The sequence below is a fragment of the Zalophus californianus genome, chromosome 9 (genome assembly GCF_009762305.2).
Source record: "Zalophus californianus isolate mZalCal1 chromosome 9, mZalCal1.pri.v2, whole genome shotgun sequence".
Taxonomy (NCBI): Eukaryota; Metazoa; Chordata; class Mammalia; order Carnivora; family Otariidae; genus Zalophus; species Zalophus californianus.
In genome coordinates, this window is record NC_045603.1 from 57,771,456 (window position 1) to 57,788,996 (window position 17,541).

General features: G+C 46.3%; 2 protein-coding genes across 4 annotated transcripts; both read left to right on the top strand.

Moving 5' to 3' along the window:
* The first annotated feature begins 3,852 nt into the window (after positions 1-3,852).
* On the top strand, positions 3,853-17,337 carry LOC113921489 (nascent polypeptide-associated complex subunit alpha). 3 transcript variants are annotated; one of them, XM_027592249.1, is made up of 8 exons: positions 3,853-3,934; positions 4,807-4,878; positions 14,131-14,216; positions 14,406-14,483; positions 15,541-15,687; positions 16,114-16,242; positions 16,905-17,027; positions 17,213-17,337. In XM_027592249.1, exons 2-8 carry the CDS (start codon positions 4,809-4,811, stop codon positions 17,225-17,227), a joined length of 648 nt encoding a protein of 215 aa, XP_027448050.1. In that variant the 5' UTR covers positions 3,853-3,934; positions 4,807-4,808; the 3' UTR covers positions 17,228-17,337. The 3 variants fall into 3 exon arrangements, with proteins under 3 accessions (XP_027448050.1, XP_027448052.1, XP_027448051.1); XM_027592251.1 differs by having other exon boundaries at positions 3,855-3,934; positions 4,724-4,878; XM_027592250.1 differs by having other exon boundaries at positions 3,917-3,934; positions 4,785-4,878.
* On the top strand, positions 5,770-14,115 carry LOC113921620 (nascent polypeptide-associated complex subunit alpha, muscle-specific form-like). The gene has a single exon (XM_027592475.2). It carries the CDS (start codon positions 7,410-7,412, stop codon positions 13,035-13,037), a length of 5,628 nt encoding a protein of 1,875 aa, XP_027448276.2. The 5' UTR covers positions 5,770-7,409; the 3' UTR covers positions 13,038-14,115.
* Positions 17,338-17,541: the final 204 nt, after the last annotated feature.

Here is a 17,541-nt window from a genome sequence, read left to right on the forward strand (position 1 = left end):
TAGATACATATTGTAAAAGTTAATATTATACTAAGATTTTTGATATACCTTTTACCAGTTGCCATATGTATCTTCATATACTTTTACCAGTTGCCATATGTAGAGGCAAGTGAGCAGTAATATGCCCAAGACTTTAATCTCAGCTCACTAGATATAGCCTCCTTATTTCTGGACTGAATATTGTAGGTGCATGAGAGCTTTATCCTTAAGTCTTAGACAATTATACCTGGAGTATGTATTCTGTCACTTCTAATTTTGCTTACTGATATTTTTATTGGTCAGGCCACACCCCACTGCCTATCTTTTAAAAATCATTTTAAACTGGGCATCTAAACATACCAAAACTTGAGTTCAAAAGATATGACTTACTAGATTACAATAGGGGTTGGTAGAGTGTTTTTTACAACTGTTGCATTTGTAGCTCTTGACTTCCTTCCTCAGAAAAAAATTGGATTAGTCTGCACCATAAAGAAACAACTTAGAAAAACAAATTTCACCAACAAAAAATCTGTTTTAGTTGTCAAAACACTTCCCTTTCTACATATCCAGATACTTAATTGTAAAGGTTTTGTTTCTTCCATAGTTGATTTTTTTTTTGAAAGTGTCAATTTCTCTTGCCTAGTTTTACAACCAGTCTAAACAAAATAGCCATTCTGGATTACAGTCCATCTTCTGAGAAACACTGAGAAGTCAAGCTATCAGGCTGGTGCTTTCTATGATTTATGAAAATTTTCCTTCCTGGGGCGCCTGGGTGGCTCAGTCGTTAAGCGTCTGCCTTCGGCTCAGGTCAGTATCCCAGGGTCCTGGGATTGAGCCCTGCATCAGGCTCCCTGCTCCGCAGGAAGCCTGCTTCTCCCTCTCCCACTCCCCCTGCTTGTGTTCACTCTCTCGCTGTGTCTCTTTCTGTCAAATAAATAAATAAAATCTTAAAAAAATTTTTTTTCCTTCCTTTGCATTTCCTTTAACATTGCTTTCTCTATAGCCACACATTTTTTTTTAATTTTTTTGGTTTATATATATAAAACACTTTACAATGTGGTCAACACACTGCAATGCCTTGCATTTCCTTCTCTTTTCTAATTTAAAAAAAAAAAACATTAAAGACCATTGTGCAAAATTCCTCATTTGAGCCTCTATTTACTGTGTATTGTTCAGTTTTTAGGTTAGGAAAACAGTGAGCCAGTTAAAATTCCTGAATACAAAATTACTAAAGACTCAGTCCATCTTGGGCGCCTGGGTGGCTCAGTCGTTAAGCATCTGCCTTCGGCTCAGGTCATGATCCCAGGGTCCTGGGATCGAGTCCCACATCGGGCTCCCTGCTCGGCAGGAAGCCTGCTTCTCCCCCTCCCACTCCCCCTGCTTGTGTTCCTGCTCTCTCTGTCTCTCTGTCAAATAAATAAATAAAATCTTAAAAAAAAAAAAAAGACTCAGTCCATCTTAAGAACTCAGAACGAGAGTATAAAGACTGGCGTTATGCTTTCAACAAGAGATGTTTCAAGCTTCCAATATGTCTACCATTAAAGTATCTTAATGCTTTAATATTAAAGCTCTTGGATAAAGTTGAACATATTGTACTCATGTAAAAGAAATGTTTTTGCACTGTATGCTAACTGGAATTTAAATAAAAATTTAAAGAATTAAGGGGCGCCTGGGTGGCTCAGTTGGTTAAGCGACTGCCTTCGGCTCAGGTCATGATCCCGGGGTCCTGGGATCAAGCCCCGCATCAGGCTCCCTGCTCTGCAGGAAGCCTGCTTCTCCCTCTCCCACTCCCCCTGCTTGTGTTCCTGCTCTCACTGTCTCTCTCTCCGTCGAATAAATAAACAAAATCTTTAAAAAAAAAATTAAAGAATTAAAAAAGTAAGTTCTTTTTTTTTTTTTTCAAAATAAATGTTTGGTTCTTGAAGATAGCAGAAATATGCTCAAAAACTATTGACTTCCCTATTCTCTGATTTTACCAACTCATCCATATATGAGAATTGTAGAAACAAAGGGCACAGAACTGACTTCCATCTCCAAACTTGCCCAATTTATAAAGAAATCCAAAGAAAGAAAATAATCCTTCCGTAGTCATTAACAACAGAGAGAAGAGTCAGTGGCTTGATGGAAAAGAAAGTGAAATGGTCAAAATAGCTTTACTTGTCTAAGAAGATGATTGGCTACTGCTGGCCCTTTCTTCTGAAGGTAAATGGACTGTGCTGACAAATCTTCCAGATCACATATTTACTTAGAAAAAATAATAGTAAGCACTTTTTAAGTAATGTACATATAGTACCTAATTTTCCTAGCAATCCTATGAAGTAGCTACTATATCCCCATTTTTTAGATGAGGAAACTGATCACAAACGGTTTAATTAAATTGCCCAAGGTCACTATGAGGTGACTAAGCTGTGATTTGGAGTACAGCTACAGAGTCGATGTATTTATTTATTTCAGTAATCTCTGTACCCAGCATGGGGCTTGAACTCATGAACCTGAGATCAAGAGATGTATGCTCTTCCAACTGAGCCAGCCAGGCACCCCTACATAGTTCATGTTCTTAATCATTCCACAATATTGCCTCCCCTATCCGAAAAAAATTTCAGAATTTCTCATTGCTGGTAAACTCCACTATTTAATTTAATCCTAATTTATTAATCCTCACTTCACAAGTAGTTTTCAGAGCATAACATCACTGCTTCCCTTAAAAGGCAGCCACAATTGTCCTAAAGACTTTAGCTCAAATAGTGCTAGCTGATTTAGGTAATGTATTTGTTGAGTCCTTTTATAGGGCTGAGAGAGGGCACAGGGATCAGGACCCATGGCTTTTCATTAACAAAACATTGAATTTACATTCTACTTTCAGGAATCTTAACTGTGTAAAGCATGAGTTCTTAACGTGGGGACTGGGACTACTAGAACAGATGAGTTTCAGGGTATCTATTAGCCCAAAACAGGCAAAAAGAATTGTATATGTGCCTATGTTCTTTCTTCTGAGGAGTGTAATCTAATAGTTTCAACATCGGTCTAAATTGTGTATTCCAAAAATAAAATAATTGAGAGAGTTAACCTAAGTCACTGCTACCTTACAATGATGTGACTACAATCTGCGGTGTTCGATATTATTTCGTTTCTATTTCCCTGCATTAGTTGAAAAGGGGAAATCAAAAAGTCACTCTAATACCGCTGTGGCTACTTTACTGACCAGAGGACAGAGGATGCTTCTCCCATTACAACTTCCCTTCGGATATCAAAAATGCCTCGACTTAGGGGCCTGGGTGGCTCAGTCCCTAAGCGTCTGCCTTCGGCTCAGGTCATGGTCCCAGGGTCCTGAGATCGAGCCCCCATCGGGCTCCCTGCTCGGCGGGAAGCCTGCTTCTCCCTCTCCCACTCCCCCTGCTTGTGTTCCTTCTCTCGCTTTGTCTCTGTCAAATAAATAAATAAAATCTTAAAAAAAAAAAAATGAGGGCGCCTGGGGCTCAGTCGTTAAGCGTCTGCCTTCCGCTCAGGTCATGATCCCAGGATTCAGGGATCGAGCCCCGCATCAGGCGCCCTGCTCCTCGGGAAGCCTGCTTCTCCCTTTCCCACTCCCCCTGCTTGTGTTCCCTCTCTCACTGTGTCTCTCTCTGTTGAATAAATAAAATCTTTAAAAAATAAAAAAATAAATGCCTCGACTTAGGGGACGGGAAAGGGTCGGCTATCTAGGGAGTGAGCTGAGGTTCCGGCCAGGCCAGCGCGTCCTGTTCTGAATTCTTACCCTTATTTAGACCTCGTCACCACCCCCGTCCGGGAACAGCAAGACGGGTCACTTGTTAAAGGAAGTGACTGCCGGCCGCTCCTGACCCGGAATCGGATCCTGGTCCCGCCCACTCCGCCAGGCTTCCTTCTGCAACAGGCGTGGGTCACGCTCTCGCTCGCTCTCTTTCTGCCGCCATCTTGGTTCCGCGTTCCCCTCACAGTAAGTGTTATCTTTGCCGCTAGTCTCTATCCGCAGCCATCCGCCTTCCTTGCGGACTAAGCCGCCCCAGAGACTGAGAGCTAAGGGAAGTTGGAGGCTTTATGGGGCTACCGGGTTCCCACTCGGCCCTGGGAAGTGTGGCCTTGGGGCCTCCCGACAAAATGGGGTCTGCGGTGGATGTCCTGGCAAAAGCAGGGCAGAAAGGCCGCGTGCGGGGCCTGGAGGCCAGGGCTGGGGAGATAGAGCTGTTGCGGTGCGTGGGGGCGGAAGCGGAGTGCGTCGCCTGTTGGGAACGGCTTCACGAGAATCCAAAGGAGGTTAAGAGGGTCACAGCCTTGGAACAGCTCCCCCCCACACACACAAACACGCCGTTCTTAATTGTGACAAGCGAGTGTTGGGACTTAAGGCACCGTCTACCCTCTCCTGGTTCCCGAAAGTCGGCAAACGGGAGACCTGGTGGTCCCAGCGCAGGCGGCGTTGAGTGTAGGAGAGGAGGTGGTAGGGAGGTGGTGCAAGGTAGCGTTTGAATTCGCCGGTGGTCGGGAGCCAGACCGGAATCCTCTCCCTCGGGTTGAGAACGCAGTGGTGATTGTTGCCGTTGTGGGATTTGGAGTGTAGAGTGAAAGGAACCCCTGGGCACTAGAAGTCTGTTCTCTGCGGAGTAAAGAGAGGTAGAAGGTGATTCGCTTGATCAGAGATCTGAGGGTCATGTCTTATTTCTTACCTATTCCCAGCTGCTTTGGGGAGGATTGTCCCGAAACACCCTCACGGTTTTTTTTTTCTTAACAGCAGAGTTTTTAAGAATATTTGACTCTGGGTTGGGCAGCAGAACGGATCCTAGTCAATTCAGGCCTCCTTTTTATTCCCTTCAGAAATGCCTGGTGAAGCCACAGAAACCGTCCCTGCTACAGAGCAGGAGTTGCCACAGCCCCAGGCTGAGACAGGTAGGTTCCCCTAGCCCCCTTACTGTTCATAAAATTGTAAGACTGACCCTAAGACCATTTGGTGGGTTAAAATGGCAAAGGGAATACACTCCGGTTTTTCAGAGTTAACTCATTATAAAGATGGCTGTAGCTTTACCAGGGAGGAGAATCCATGATATTAACTGCCGTCCTGAAGGGACTTCATTAGAGGATGGAATATAAACAGTATATTTAAGATCCAGGAGCATAAAAAGCTCCCAGGCTTGCTTTGTAGGCTATGGCAACTGCCTCACAGGGCATTCTGTGGAGCCCTCACGACACACAAAAACTGAGCAGGGAAGGGGCTTGGTGATTCTTACCTATTGGAACTGGATGACACACTTGCAGGCCAAGGAGACCTGAGCTTTTGTGAAGTTCCAGCCAGCAAGTTGCATCAAGGTTTTAGATGGCAGAGCTTGGCATTGCGCCTTCATCACATGTCTGGATGAGATGTGTGCTGGTGGTAAATGTGTCCTACTGGGCCCCAGGGCCCTCCTAGGTTGGTTAACTTATTTTATGGGTTGGTGCTAAGATGTTTCTAGTGTGCTGGAATAGTGCCTGCATCAACAGCTTGCCTGGAACCCAAGATTGAAATAGAGCTTTCCTTTGACTGTTCTTCAGCTTTGAAATTGATGGATATAAATATAGTGTAAAGGCAAGTTTTGAATTTTGGTTAAAATACTTCTCTAGAAAACTTAGAGGGGGTAGTGAAAAAATATTTAATGATGTTCTTCTTGTTGCACCAGTTGTGCTGAAATAAATGAAGGGAATCTTCAGGCTGTAACTTCCATCATCACTTTTTCTTATTATAAATTATTTTTTTAACTCCACCTGTCACTTAAGGGCAATTCTTTTTCCCTTCTGGAATTAAAATAGAGTTGTTTATAGTTGAAAGCATTGAGGTTCTCTCTCCCCACCTGTCTGATTTTAGCAGCTGAAGGGATTAATACAGCTGCTAGAAAAGAAAAAGGAGGGGGCCTCTAAGCTAGTGAACAAGCTATATGAAATCCTTGAAGTACAAGGGACTTAATGGAAGGAAAAATAAAGGACTGGTCTCTAAAGATCCAGTGCTAACCAAAACCTTATTGAACAATTTGATTTTACAAATGTGGAGACTGAAATAAAGATGAATTTAGAATAATCTGGTTTCAAGCTTCATGCCATTTCCTTCTGAAGTCATCCTGGAGTGCTGTTAAGCTTATTTCCGAATAGTTTGAGCTTGCACAGTAGGTTTAGTAATACTAAGGGAGTGCCAGTGGTAAAACTCTGAATTTTTTCTATAACTGTAACTAAGTAATTATTATAACGAATGCAAAAACTAGCCCAAGGAACTGGTTATTGTGTCTAAAGCAAGTAAATTGGGCCTTATCCCCTCTTGAAGTCCAGTCAGAGGAAAACATTCTAAATTTCAAATTCTGATTTATATGTTTGGAGGCATTTGCACTGTAGTCATAAGATTTGACCTACCAACTCTCCAGGAAAAACTGGTTGAGCCACCTGTCCTTTCTGTAGTAGCATACTGTAACAATTTTAGAATTACTGGTTGAATAAATTGTGATTTATATCATTCAGAAAACCTTTTACTGAGCTTTACTCTAGTGCTGAGCATTGGTCTATTTTGGCAGAATGACATACTTATCCAGATTAAGGGGTGGAGAGCCAGTGTATTCTCCACTCCAATTCCCTACTTCCAAAATAGAACCACAGTCTGGTTTAACAAGTTGGGCTACAGTTTCATAATACAACCCCTACCCTTGTGACTAAGCTCTCTCCCTGGCAGTCTGATTCATCTTAAGTTGATGTCTGAAGAGTTAACAATACCTAGGAAGGTGTATAGACATTATGAAGTACAACCCATTTGTGGTTGGTTTTTTGCTTGTTTTGGGTGAGTAGGTAAACTGAGGCATAGGGAGGCAAAGTGACTTAGTATTTAATACTTGACATAAAATTGTATGTCGACACCACCTTCCTAATCTAAGAGTCAGATTTTTCTTGACCTAGTGAAAGCCTGAGCATATAAAGACTTGGTTTGTTTTGGGGGGGGTGTGTTTTTCTTTTTTTTCATTCAGTTCCGACTCCCCATAATTATCACCACTCACTGCCTTCCTTGTTCCAGTTTTCAGTATCTGTTTCAGTTAGTTCGTGATCCTTGACAGTAGAACAGCTATTCTACTGGTATTCTGTGGCCTGTAAGAAAGCCTTTGGGTTCATTCAAGGAGGGAAGGGAGGGCACATCTGGGAAAGGGTAGAAAGCATGCTGTTCCCAACCCTCTACTAGGCTTGTGCTCCCCATTTAGAGACTAATAGGCTGCTTAGACTGTTATCTCCACCTTAAAATAGTTTTGCTTTTGGAGGGGTAGAACTTGGGAAATGGGGGAGATTGGGAGAGGGATGTATTCTTACTCGACCACCGAAGTATGTTTGGGGAAGGTTGCTGTTGCCTGTCACCTTTGTCTAATCCTGTGTGGTGACTTTCATTCTCGGATTAAAAATTTCCTTGTTTCCTGTGAGGCATGTTGTACCAAATTGGGCTTCATAACTCACCTTTGTTTTTTTCCTTCCCTTTCCTTCTTTATCCCCTTTTTTGCTTTCCTCCTCCAGCTGTGCTTCCTGTGTCTTCAGCCTTGAGTGTCACTGCTGCCTTAGGGCAGCCTGAATCTACCCTTCCCCCTCCTTGCTCCTTGGCCCCCCAACAATGCCCTCTGGCAACCCCTAACCAGCCTTCCCCATTCCTTTCTCCCTCTAGTGTTGTCTCAACCCCTTTTGAAGCTCCTTTTCCCCAGTCATCCTCTGGAACAGCCCTGCCTTTGGGAGTTTCCCCTTCCCCCAATGATACCCCAACTTTCCTACCAAACCTGATAGGGCCTCCCATCTCCCCAGCTGCCTTAGCTCTGGCCTCTCCCATGATAACTCCGGCTGTGAAAGGTACCCATTCCTCTTCAGCTCCCTTGGCTCTGGTGGCTTTGGCTCCCCACTCAGTTCAGAAGAGCTCTGCTTATCCACTTAACCCTCTTAGTTCACCTCCTTTGATTGCTGTGACTGAGTCAGGGTCAGTGACATCTCTGTCTGCTCCCATTGTTTCCTCAGAACCAAAGACCTCTCCTATCCAAGCTCCCGTGCAAGTAGGCCCTAATTCAAAAGGCACCCCCATCCCTCCAGGTATAGTCAGTGCTGTTCCTTCCCATCTTGGAACTCCCTTGGCCTCTGTTCAGTGTGGAGTAGCCTCATGTCCTCAAATGCCACCCATCACTCCCCCAGCCATCATTCCCCCCCTGTTCAAAGACATCCCTATTTCCTCACAAAACCCTGAAGGCCTCAGCCTAAAGGGACCCCTTAGTTCACCTGCTGCGTTATCTCTTTCCGCCCAGTCTGTATCTGTGGCTCCCAGCGTCCCTCCAGTTTTCCTCACTTCTCTAGGCTCTCATCTTGCACCTTTACATCAGAGTTCTCTTGGTTCTCCCTTAGGTCAAACAGGCCCTAATGTTCTGTCAAATCCTAAAGTAGATGCCGTTTCTGCAGATCATTCTCCCGTAGGGGCCTCTTACCCTTCTCAGATTCCTCCCCTTCCTTCCAGAAATGAGGTGGCTCCTGCTGCTGTGGCTGCTTTTCCAGTGGGGGCTTCCGCTGCCCCTCTGGCTCTTTCTGTTGAGAAAGACCCCTCTGCCATCACTGGCATAGCTTCCTTCAGCCCTTCTGGCTCATCAAATGTAGCTACCTCTTCTCCGTTATCTCCTACAGCCTCTCTCATTCTGAAAGGCTCTCCTAATGCCACTCATCATCAGCCTTTGGTGGCCCAAATTCCTTCTCCTCCAGGGAGTCCAAGCTTGAAAGAAGCTTCTGTTTGTTCTGTTGGAACCATCCCATTTGTTATGACTAACCCCTCTACAGTTTCTGCGGCACCTACTACCTTTGAGGTAGCTACTTGTATGTCATCTCCAGTTTCATCCGGCCCCGTAAGTAGTAAGGACTCAGCTTCCCATACTGCCTTGGTTATAGCTCCTGTGGCTCCCAAAGTACTTTCTACTCCTCAGGTAACCCCTCTGGGAATACCAGTCCCTCCTTCTCTGCCAGCCTCTGAGAACCCCAAAAGTCTCCCTGCATCAGCATTGGTAAAGTTACCGACACAAAAAGATACCCAAACTGAACCTCCCTCTCCTACTGGAGCCCCTGTATCACCAGCACAGGCAGGACTCCCTACCAAGAAAGACTCTACTCTAATACCATTGGCCCTGGCAACCCCTAAAAATCCCCCCTCTCCCCAAAGTATATCATCATCTCTGGAGATAGCTCTTTCTCCTGAAGCCACTTTAGCAAAGAAAAGCCTTGTAGAGCCTCCCCCCGTAGTTACGCCAGCCAGTACTGCTCCCTCTCCTCTGGGTGTTAACTCCCCAACCTCTATAAGCAAGACAGATCCTTGTGCAAGTCCATACCCTACTAGTCTGCTTCTCAAAAGTTCTCTCCCTACCCCAAACATAGCTACATTTCCTCTGGAACATGCTGCTACTGCAGGAGTGGCTCCTACAATTACCAAAGGTACCTCCACTTCTGCCACTACAGCCAACCCTTTTCTAGGAGATGTCTCTTTAGCTCATAAAAGCCACCCAGATAAGAAGGGTAGTTCCACTCTTACTATTTTACCCTTGGTTCCTCCAGCCTCTGAAAGTTGCCCTGTAGCTCCAACTGTGACTTTATCCCCCCAGAATGTTTCTGCTTTTCCAGTTGCCATGGCACCAGCCCCTGATATTCCCAAGGCTGAGCTCTTTCCCTCTCTTCCTCCTCAAGGTGCAAAGAAAGCTCACAGTACTTCTCATACCTCTGCATTGGCACCTGTGACTTCCTCTCCTGAAGGGCATCCAACCAAGGACTCTGGTGCTTCTGTTAATGCATCTTCTGAAGGAGCTTACTTAGCTGACTCTCCATCTCCTTTAGGGACTAGTGTGTCTCCTCAAACTAAAAGACGTCCAACCAAGAGGGGTTCAGCTTCTTCTGCGACTTTAACTCTTTCTCCTCTTTCAAAAAGTGTTCCTGCTGTCCCTGATATTCCTGTTGGAAATCACTCATCCCCTATTTCTCCAGTTGAAGCTTCCTTTCTTCCAGAGGCCAGTCTTTCTTTTCAAGTCCCTAAAGGGTCACTGGCCAAGAAGCATTCCCCCACTCCATCCCCCAAAGAGACCCCAGATACCCCATCGCCCAAAGAGGCCTTCACTCCCTTCACTCCAGCTGTGGTTCCTTCCTCCACCAAAGGAGCCCCAGCAATCTCATCCCCCAAAAAGTCACAAGCAGCTCCAGCCCCCAGAAGAGCCCCAGCTACTCCATCTCCCAAAGGGACCCCCACTGCCCCAGCTGTGGCTCCTCCCTCCCCCAAAGGGGGCCAAGCAACCCCATCCCCTAAAGAGACCTCTACTCCCCCAGCTATGACTCCTTCCTCCCCCAAAAAGTCCCCAGCTACCCAACCTCCCAGAGGGGCCCCCACCACCCAAGCTGTGCCTCCCCCCTCCCCCAAAGAGTCCCCAGCTACCCAGCCTCCCAAAAGAGCCCCAACTACTCCATCTCTCAGAGGGGCCCCCACTGCCCCAGCTGTGGCTCCTCCCTCCCCCAAAGGGGGCCCAGCAACCTCATCCCCTAAAGAGACCTCCACTCCCCTGGCTATGACTCCTTCCTCCCCCAAAGGGGCCCCAGCTACCCAACCTTGCAGTGGGGCCCCCACCTCCCAAGCTGTGCCCCCTCCCTCTCCCAAAGAGTCTCAAGCAGCTCCAGCCCCCAAAAGAGCCCCAGCTACTCCCTCTCCCAAAGGGGGCCCAGCAACCCCATCCCCTAAAGAGACCTCCACTCCCCCAGCTATGACTCCTTCCTCCCCCAAAGAGGCCCCAGCTACCCAATCTCCCAAAGGGGGCCCAGCAATCCCATCCCCTAAAGAGACCTCCACTCCTCCAGCTACGACTCCTTCCTCCCCCAAAGAGTCCCTAGCTACCCAATCTCCCAAAAGAGCCCTAGCTACTCCATCTCCCAAAGGGTCCCCCACTGCCCCAGCTATGGATCCTCCCTCTCCCAAAGAGGGCCCAGCAACCCCATCCCCTAAAGAGACCTCCACTCCCCCGGCTATGACTCCTTCCTCCCCCAAAGAGTCCCCAGCTACCCATCCTCCCAAAGGAGCCTCCACCCCGCAAGCTATGGCTCCTTCCTCTCCCAAAGAGTCCCAAGCAACTCCAGCCCCCAAAAGAGCCCCAGCTACTCCCTCTCCCAAAGGGGGCCCAGCAACCCCATCCCCTAAAGAGACCTCCACTCCTCCAGCTATGACTCCTTCCTCCCCCAAAGAGGCCCCAGCTACCCAGTCTCCCAAAAGAGCCCCAGCTACTCCATCTCCCAAAGGGGGCCCAGCAACCCCATCCCTTAAAGAGACCTCCACTCCCCCAGCTATGACTCCTTCCTCCCCCAAAGAGGCCCCAGCTACCCAGTCTCCCAAAAGAGCCCCAGCTACTCCATCTCCCAAAGGGGGCTCAGCAACCCCATCCCTTAAAGAGACCTCCACTCCCCCAGCTATGACTCCTTCCTCTCCCAAAGAGTCCCCAGCTACCCAACCTCCCAAAGGAGCCTCCACAAGCCAAGCTATGGCTCCTCCCTCTCCCAAAGAGTCCCAACCAACTCCAGCCCCCAAAAGAGCCCCAGGTACCCCACTGCCCAAGGAGGCCTCCACTGCCCCAGCTGTGGCTCCTCCCTCCCCCAAAAAGTCCCAAGCAACTCCAACCCCCAAAAGAGCTCCAGCAACTCCATCCCCCAAAGGGGGCCAAGCAACCCCATCCCCTAAAGAGATTTCCACTCCCCCAGCTGTGGCTCCTTCCTCCCCCAAAGAGTCCCCAGCTACCCCACCTCCCAAAGGGGCCTCCACTGCCCCAGCTGTGGCTCCTCCCTCCCCCAAAGAGTCCCCAGCTACCCAGCCTCCCAAAGGGGCCCTCACTCCCCTAGCAGTGACTCCTTCCTCAAAAAAATCCCCAGCTGCCCCATCTATCAAAGGGTCCCTTACTCCCTCAGCTGTGACTCCTTCCTCCCACAAAGAGTCTCCAGCAACTCTAGCCCCTAAAGGGGCCCCAGCAACCCCATCCCCCAAGGGGGCCTCCACTCCCCCAGCTGTGACTCCTTCCTCTCCCAAAGAGTCTCTGTCAACCCCAGCCCCCAAAGGGACCTCAGCAACTCCATCCTCCAAAAGAACCCCAGGAGGAACCCCATCCTCCAAAGGAGCCTCGGCAACTCCATCCCCCAAGAGAGCCCCAGCTACCCCATCCAGAGGTGTCCCCACTCCTTCATCTGAGATTCCTCCCTCCCCCAAAGAGGCCCCTACTTCTCCAGTTGCAGTCACATGTCCCTTGGGGTCCATTGCCCCTCAGGCTTCTAAAGGCCTACCAGTAAAGAAAGGCTCCACAGCTCTCAAAGCGGGACTTGTTGCCCCAGCCCCAGAAAGTGCACCAGTTGTCACAGCTCCCTCTGAGAAAGGTCCACTGGCCAAGAAGAGTTCTGCTACTTCACCTCCTCTGTGCCCAGATCCTTCAGCTAAGAATGGTACTAAAGGACCCCTTTCTACAATGGGTCCAGCCCCGCTGACAGTCTCTGCTCAGAAAGGCTCTTCAAAGACTCCCAAAGCCCTCTCTGTTTCTCCATTAAAAAGCAAAGATTCTTTTCATTCCCCAAAGAGCCCTTTGACTCTTCCTCTTGAGTCTGTGACATCTACTCCTCTAGCAACAGTTTACTCTGAGAAGGTCCTTCCTAAAGCTGGATCAGCATCTATCCCTCCAGCACCCACCCCATCAGTCTCTCTGCCTCTCACTCCCTCCCCAGTTCCCCCTCTGCTTCCTAAACAGCAGTTTCTGCCGTCCTCACCTGGGCTGGTGCTGGAATCACCCTGTAAGCCCTCAGCCCCTGCTGATGAGGATGAGCTGCCGCCTCTGATTCCCCCGGAACCAATCTCGGGGGGAGTGCCTTTCCAGTCGGTCCTCGTCAACATGCCCACCCCCAAACCTGCTGGGATCCCTGCCCCAACCCCCTCTGCCAAGCAGCCTGTTCTGAAGAACAACAAGGGTATTTGCCTTGGTTTGCTGTGTGCATGGTGTGTCGCCCACACCCCTCCTGGGGCTACCCACCAATACTAACCCTAGGATGCGCCGCTTTCTCCAGTATATCTGCTTGTGTTTGGACATAGAACATAGAATGATAATTTTAAATGCAAAAGTTCTAGGAATGTGAAACAATCTTGGTTTTCATCACCTCAGATAGTCTGTTCTGTATCATCTTGTATAATATGGTTCAAGCTAACCCTGGATCTGCCATCTTTTTTACCTGAGTGATCTGACATTGAAAACCAAGACCTATTAGACCTTTTAATTTGCTCTAATTTTTACCACATAACTAACCTTGTCCCTGGGCCTGGGATTTGCTAAAATTTTGGGAAATATGGAACTATTTGAATTTCTTTTCACGTCTTAGATTTAGTAATGACCAGTGCCCAAGGGACTCCCTTTTCAAGACTTTTTTTCCTAGCCTGAGAATGGTACAGGTGTATGATTTTTTCTCTTAGTAGTCTTTATTGATGCTTGGCCTTTTGGTTGAGGTAAACTTAAAATATGTGAATTATATTTGGAAGAAATGGGAGAGGTCACAGGACAGGCTCTAACAGAGATGACTGTTAGAACTGTAGATTGGCAATCATTGAGAATCTTCAGGCCATGTTGATGAAACCAAATTGCTAGGGTAAGTGGTTTGAAAACAAGGCTAAATGTGTGTACACAACTGCTTCTGGCCTTCCCCAACTCAGTATAAAGCATGAGGGTAGTGTCCTCCCTGGTCTTCCTCCACAATGTGATCTTACTGTTTTTTCACTTAAATGTATCTGGAGATCCCTTGTCTGCCATAACCTTTTAGGGATGGGTGGTCTATCAGGTAGAATTTGGAGTTAACGTAGGTCATTGGTGTTGGCCTGTGCCAAGTGAAGACCTTGAGAGAAAGGAAGCAGTTACTGTTTATAAATTGCTTGGCTGTAACTAGTAATTACCTCTTTATTTCTGGGGCTGGGTCTTTAATGGATGTGTACACACTAGTTTATGGCTAAGGAGGCTGTCAAGCTGGCTTCATAGAAGTCGGTTGGTTTGCATTTAACTTTGTGAGGTCTAACATAAGCCAGGCAGGCTATGGTGAGGTGCCTCCTCCCTATAATCTGTAAAATTTCAAAGTTATTTGTCATCTCAGGGTCTGGAACAGAATCTGACAGTGATGAATCAGTACCAGAGCTTGAGGAACAGGATTCCACACAGGCAACCACACAACAGGCCCAGGTGGGTGTTCTGTTCTCTTACTTGCTGGTCAGAGTACTTGAGTCAAGGAAGCATTGAAGAACAAGGGTTGATCAGAGAAGCTGACTTCAGTACTTGGAAATGTGAACCTTCATAAAGGGAAAACCTTATGGGGATTATGGTATCTAGGCCTTATATTCCAGTTTACTCATAGCTGTTTTATCTCCTTAGCTGGCAGCAGCTGCTGAAATCGATGAAGAACCAGTCAGTAAAGCAAAACAGAGCCGGAGTGAAAAGAAGGCACGGAAGGTGAGATTTTAAGTTCTAAAAAAGGATTAAAGGTTCTGATGAAGCAGCTTTAGAGAGGGGGAACTGTAGTGGTAGAATCATATTTAAAGTGATAGAAATTACTATAGCAAAAAAAACAGGAGTCCTGGAAACCAATTCTGTATTATCTAAAGTTAGCCTAGGGGGCACCTGGGTGGCTCAGTTGTTGAGCATCTGCCTTCGGCTCAGGTCATGATCCCAGGGTCCTGGGATCGAGCCCCACATCAGGCTCCCTGCTCAGCGGGAAGCCTGCTTCCCCCTCTCCCACTCCCCCTGCTTGTGTTCCCTCTCTCGCTGTGTCTCTGTCAAATAAATAAATAAAATCTTGAAAAATAATAATAATAAAGTTAGCCTAGGAAAAGGCTTTGTTTTGTTTTGTTACTTTTTTATTTAAATTCAATTAATTAACATATAATGTATTATTGGTTTCAGAGGTAGAGGTCAGTAATTCAGTCTTTTTTTAAGATTTTATCTCTTTGAGAGAGAAAGAGCACAGGCAGGGAAGAGGGTAAGAGGGAGAGGGAGAAGCAGACTCCCTGCTGAGCAGGGAGCCTGATGCAGGGCTCGATCCCATCCTGGGATCACGACCTGAGCCGAAGGCAGACGCCCAACCAGGCGCCCCAATTCATCAGTCTTCTATAATACCCAGTGCTCATTACATCATATGCCCTCCTTAATGTCCATCACCCAGTTAACCCATTCCCCTACCCCCCCCCCACCAGCAACCCTCAGTTAAGGCTTTGCTTTGGATATAGTTATTACTATGTTCTTTACTTCCTAAAGCTATTTCTTTTTTTAAGATGTTATGTATTTATTTGAGTGAGAGAGAGAATGCCTGCAGGGGGAGGGGTAGAGGAAGAAGCAGACTCCCTGCTAAGTGCAGAGTCTGATGTGGGGCTCAGTCTCAATCTCACAACCCTGAGATAACGACCTGAGCCAAAATCAAGAGTTGGACATTCAGCCAGCTGAACCACTCAGGTTCCCCTCTGAAGCTGCTTCTAGAGAAGTTGAAAACCTGATGTTCTTTTCTATTTCTTAGGCTATGTCCAAACTGGGTCTTCGACAGGTTACAGGGGTTACAAGAGTCACTATCCGGAAATCTAAGAACATCCTCTTTGTCATCACAAAACCAGATGTCTACAAGAGCCCAGCTTCAGATACCTACATAGTTTTTGGGGAAGCCAAGGTAAAGAAAATTTTCTTGGTTGCACTCTAGACCAGGGTTTCTCAACCTCAGCACTATTGATGGAGTTGGATAATTCTTTGGTGTGGAATTTGAGGTCACATAATTCCATGTTGTGGAGGGGCTTTCCTGAGTGTTACAGATGTTTAGCAGCATCCTACCCAGTTGTGATAATCAAAAAAATCTCTAGGCATTTGATAGATGTCCCTGGATGACAAAATCACCTCCCAGTTGAGAACCACTGCTTTAGACCTAAACTAGTTCTCTTTGTACAGTAATATGTACTCTTAGTGAGGGCAGACAATTAAAGCTATACAGTAAGTTAACCTGAAGTGGCTTTAGAGTGAGAGTTTGGAAAAGATACAAATTACTTATTTCATTTACTACAGACCGATCTGTTCATATAAATCTGTATTTTTTGCCCTATAGATCGAGGATTTATCTCAGCAAGCACAGCTAGCAGCTGCTGAGAAATTCAAAGTTCAAGGTGAAGCTGTCTCAAACATTCAAGAAAACACACAGACTCCAACTGTACAAGAGGAGAGTGAAGAAGAAGAGGTATATAGGGAAATCTTTTATACTTTTAATCCTCTCCAGATGTATTTTGTGTGGGGTTTTCTTTTAAGATTTTTATTTATTTATATTATTATTATATATATAATATGTATTAATTATAATATAAAATTATTTATCCATGAGAGAAAGAGGTAGAGGGAGAAGCAGGCTCCCTGAGGAGCGGAGTTGCACGACTCGGGGCTCAATTCCCAGATCCCGGGATCATGACCTGAGCTGAAGGCAGACGCTTAATGAACTGAGCCACCCATACGCCCAGTAGTATTTTGTATTGATGGGTGCATTCTATATTGCTTTAGGTTCTCAAAATCATTTGACTTAAATAGTGTCTGAGTTATATTAAGAACTAGATTCAGGGGCGCCTGGGTGGCTCAGTCATTAGGTGTCTGCTTTCAGCTCGGGTCATGATTCCAGGGTCCTGGGATCGAGCTCCACATCGGGGTCCCTGCTCAGCAGGAAGCCTGCTTCTCCCTCTCCCACTCTCCCTGCTTGTGTTCCCTCTCTCGCTGTATCTCTGTCAAATAAAATCTTAAAAAAAAAAAAAAAACAAAGAAAGAAAGAAACAGATTAAAGAGACCCGTGACTCCAAAGAACTACTGGAGCTGTTCTTGGCCTTTAGGTTATTGTGCTTTTTTTCCTTCTCTTAGGTTGATGAAACCGGTGTAGAGGTTAAGGACATAGAATTGGTCATGTCACAAGCAAATGTGTCAAGAGCAAAGGCAGTCCGAGCCCTGAAGAACAACAGTAATGATATTGTAAATGCTATTATGGTAAGTGTCCAAACCTTTATTCCTTTACTTCTTCTGCCCTGACCAGTTATGGGTGACTTTATTTTCTGTACTTAATATCAGCCAGTTAGGAAGCTTCATTCCAAAGCCTATTCTGAGTTACCTCATATTTTAGTGTCCTGAATTCTCAATTTGCCTATAACTGCTTCTAATCTCTTTTCTTACAGGAATTAACAATGTAACCATCTGAAAACGAGGACTTTTTTTGGTGTTTCAAAAGAATAACTGCAGCTTGGTTTGAAATTTGTACTGTTTCTATCATTAATAAAGTTATGGCTTCTTGTTGGATGAACTCAGTGGGTGCTTGGTCTCTTTCCACCCCCCCCCACAAAAAAAACATGAAGGCTCTAGAAATGAAAACACATAATTACTCTTAAGGCCTCAGCTTCAGTTGAAAAGGTTTAATGCCACAGATTCCTCACTTAAAATCTCAAGTCTTTTCATCTCTTAAAGATACTCTACTAGTCTGTCTGTTAGGACTTTCTTGTCTTCAGAG

Excerpts from the sequence above, each read along its gene's own strand:
- LOC113921489 (XM_027592249.1), top strand. The coding sequence starts at position 4,809 with ATGCCTGGTGAAGCCACAGAAACCGTCCCTGCTACAGAGCAGGAGTTG. Across the intron at positions 4,879-14,130 it reads ACAGCCCCAGGCTGAGACAG|GGTCTGGAACAGAATCTGAC; the intron begins GTAGGTTCCCCT and ends TTGTCATCTCAG. Across the intron at positions 15,688-16,113 it reads TAGTTTTTGGGGAAGCCAAG|ATCGAGGATTTATCTCAGCA; the intron begins GTAAAGAAAATT and ends TTTGCCCTATAG.
- LOC113921620 (XM_027592475.2), top strand. The coding sequence starts at position 7,410 with ATGTTGTACCAAATTGGGCTTCATAACTCACCTTTGTTTTTTTCCTTC.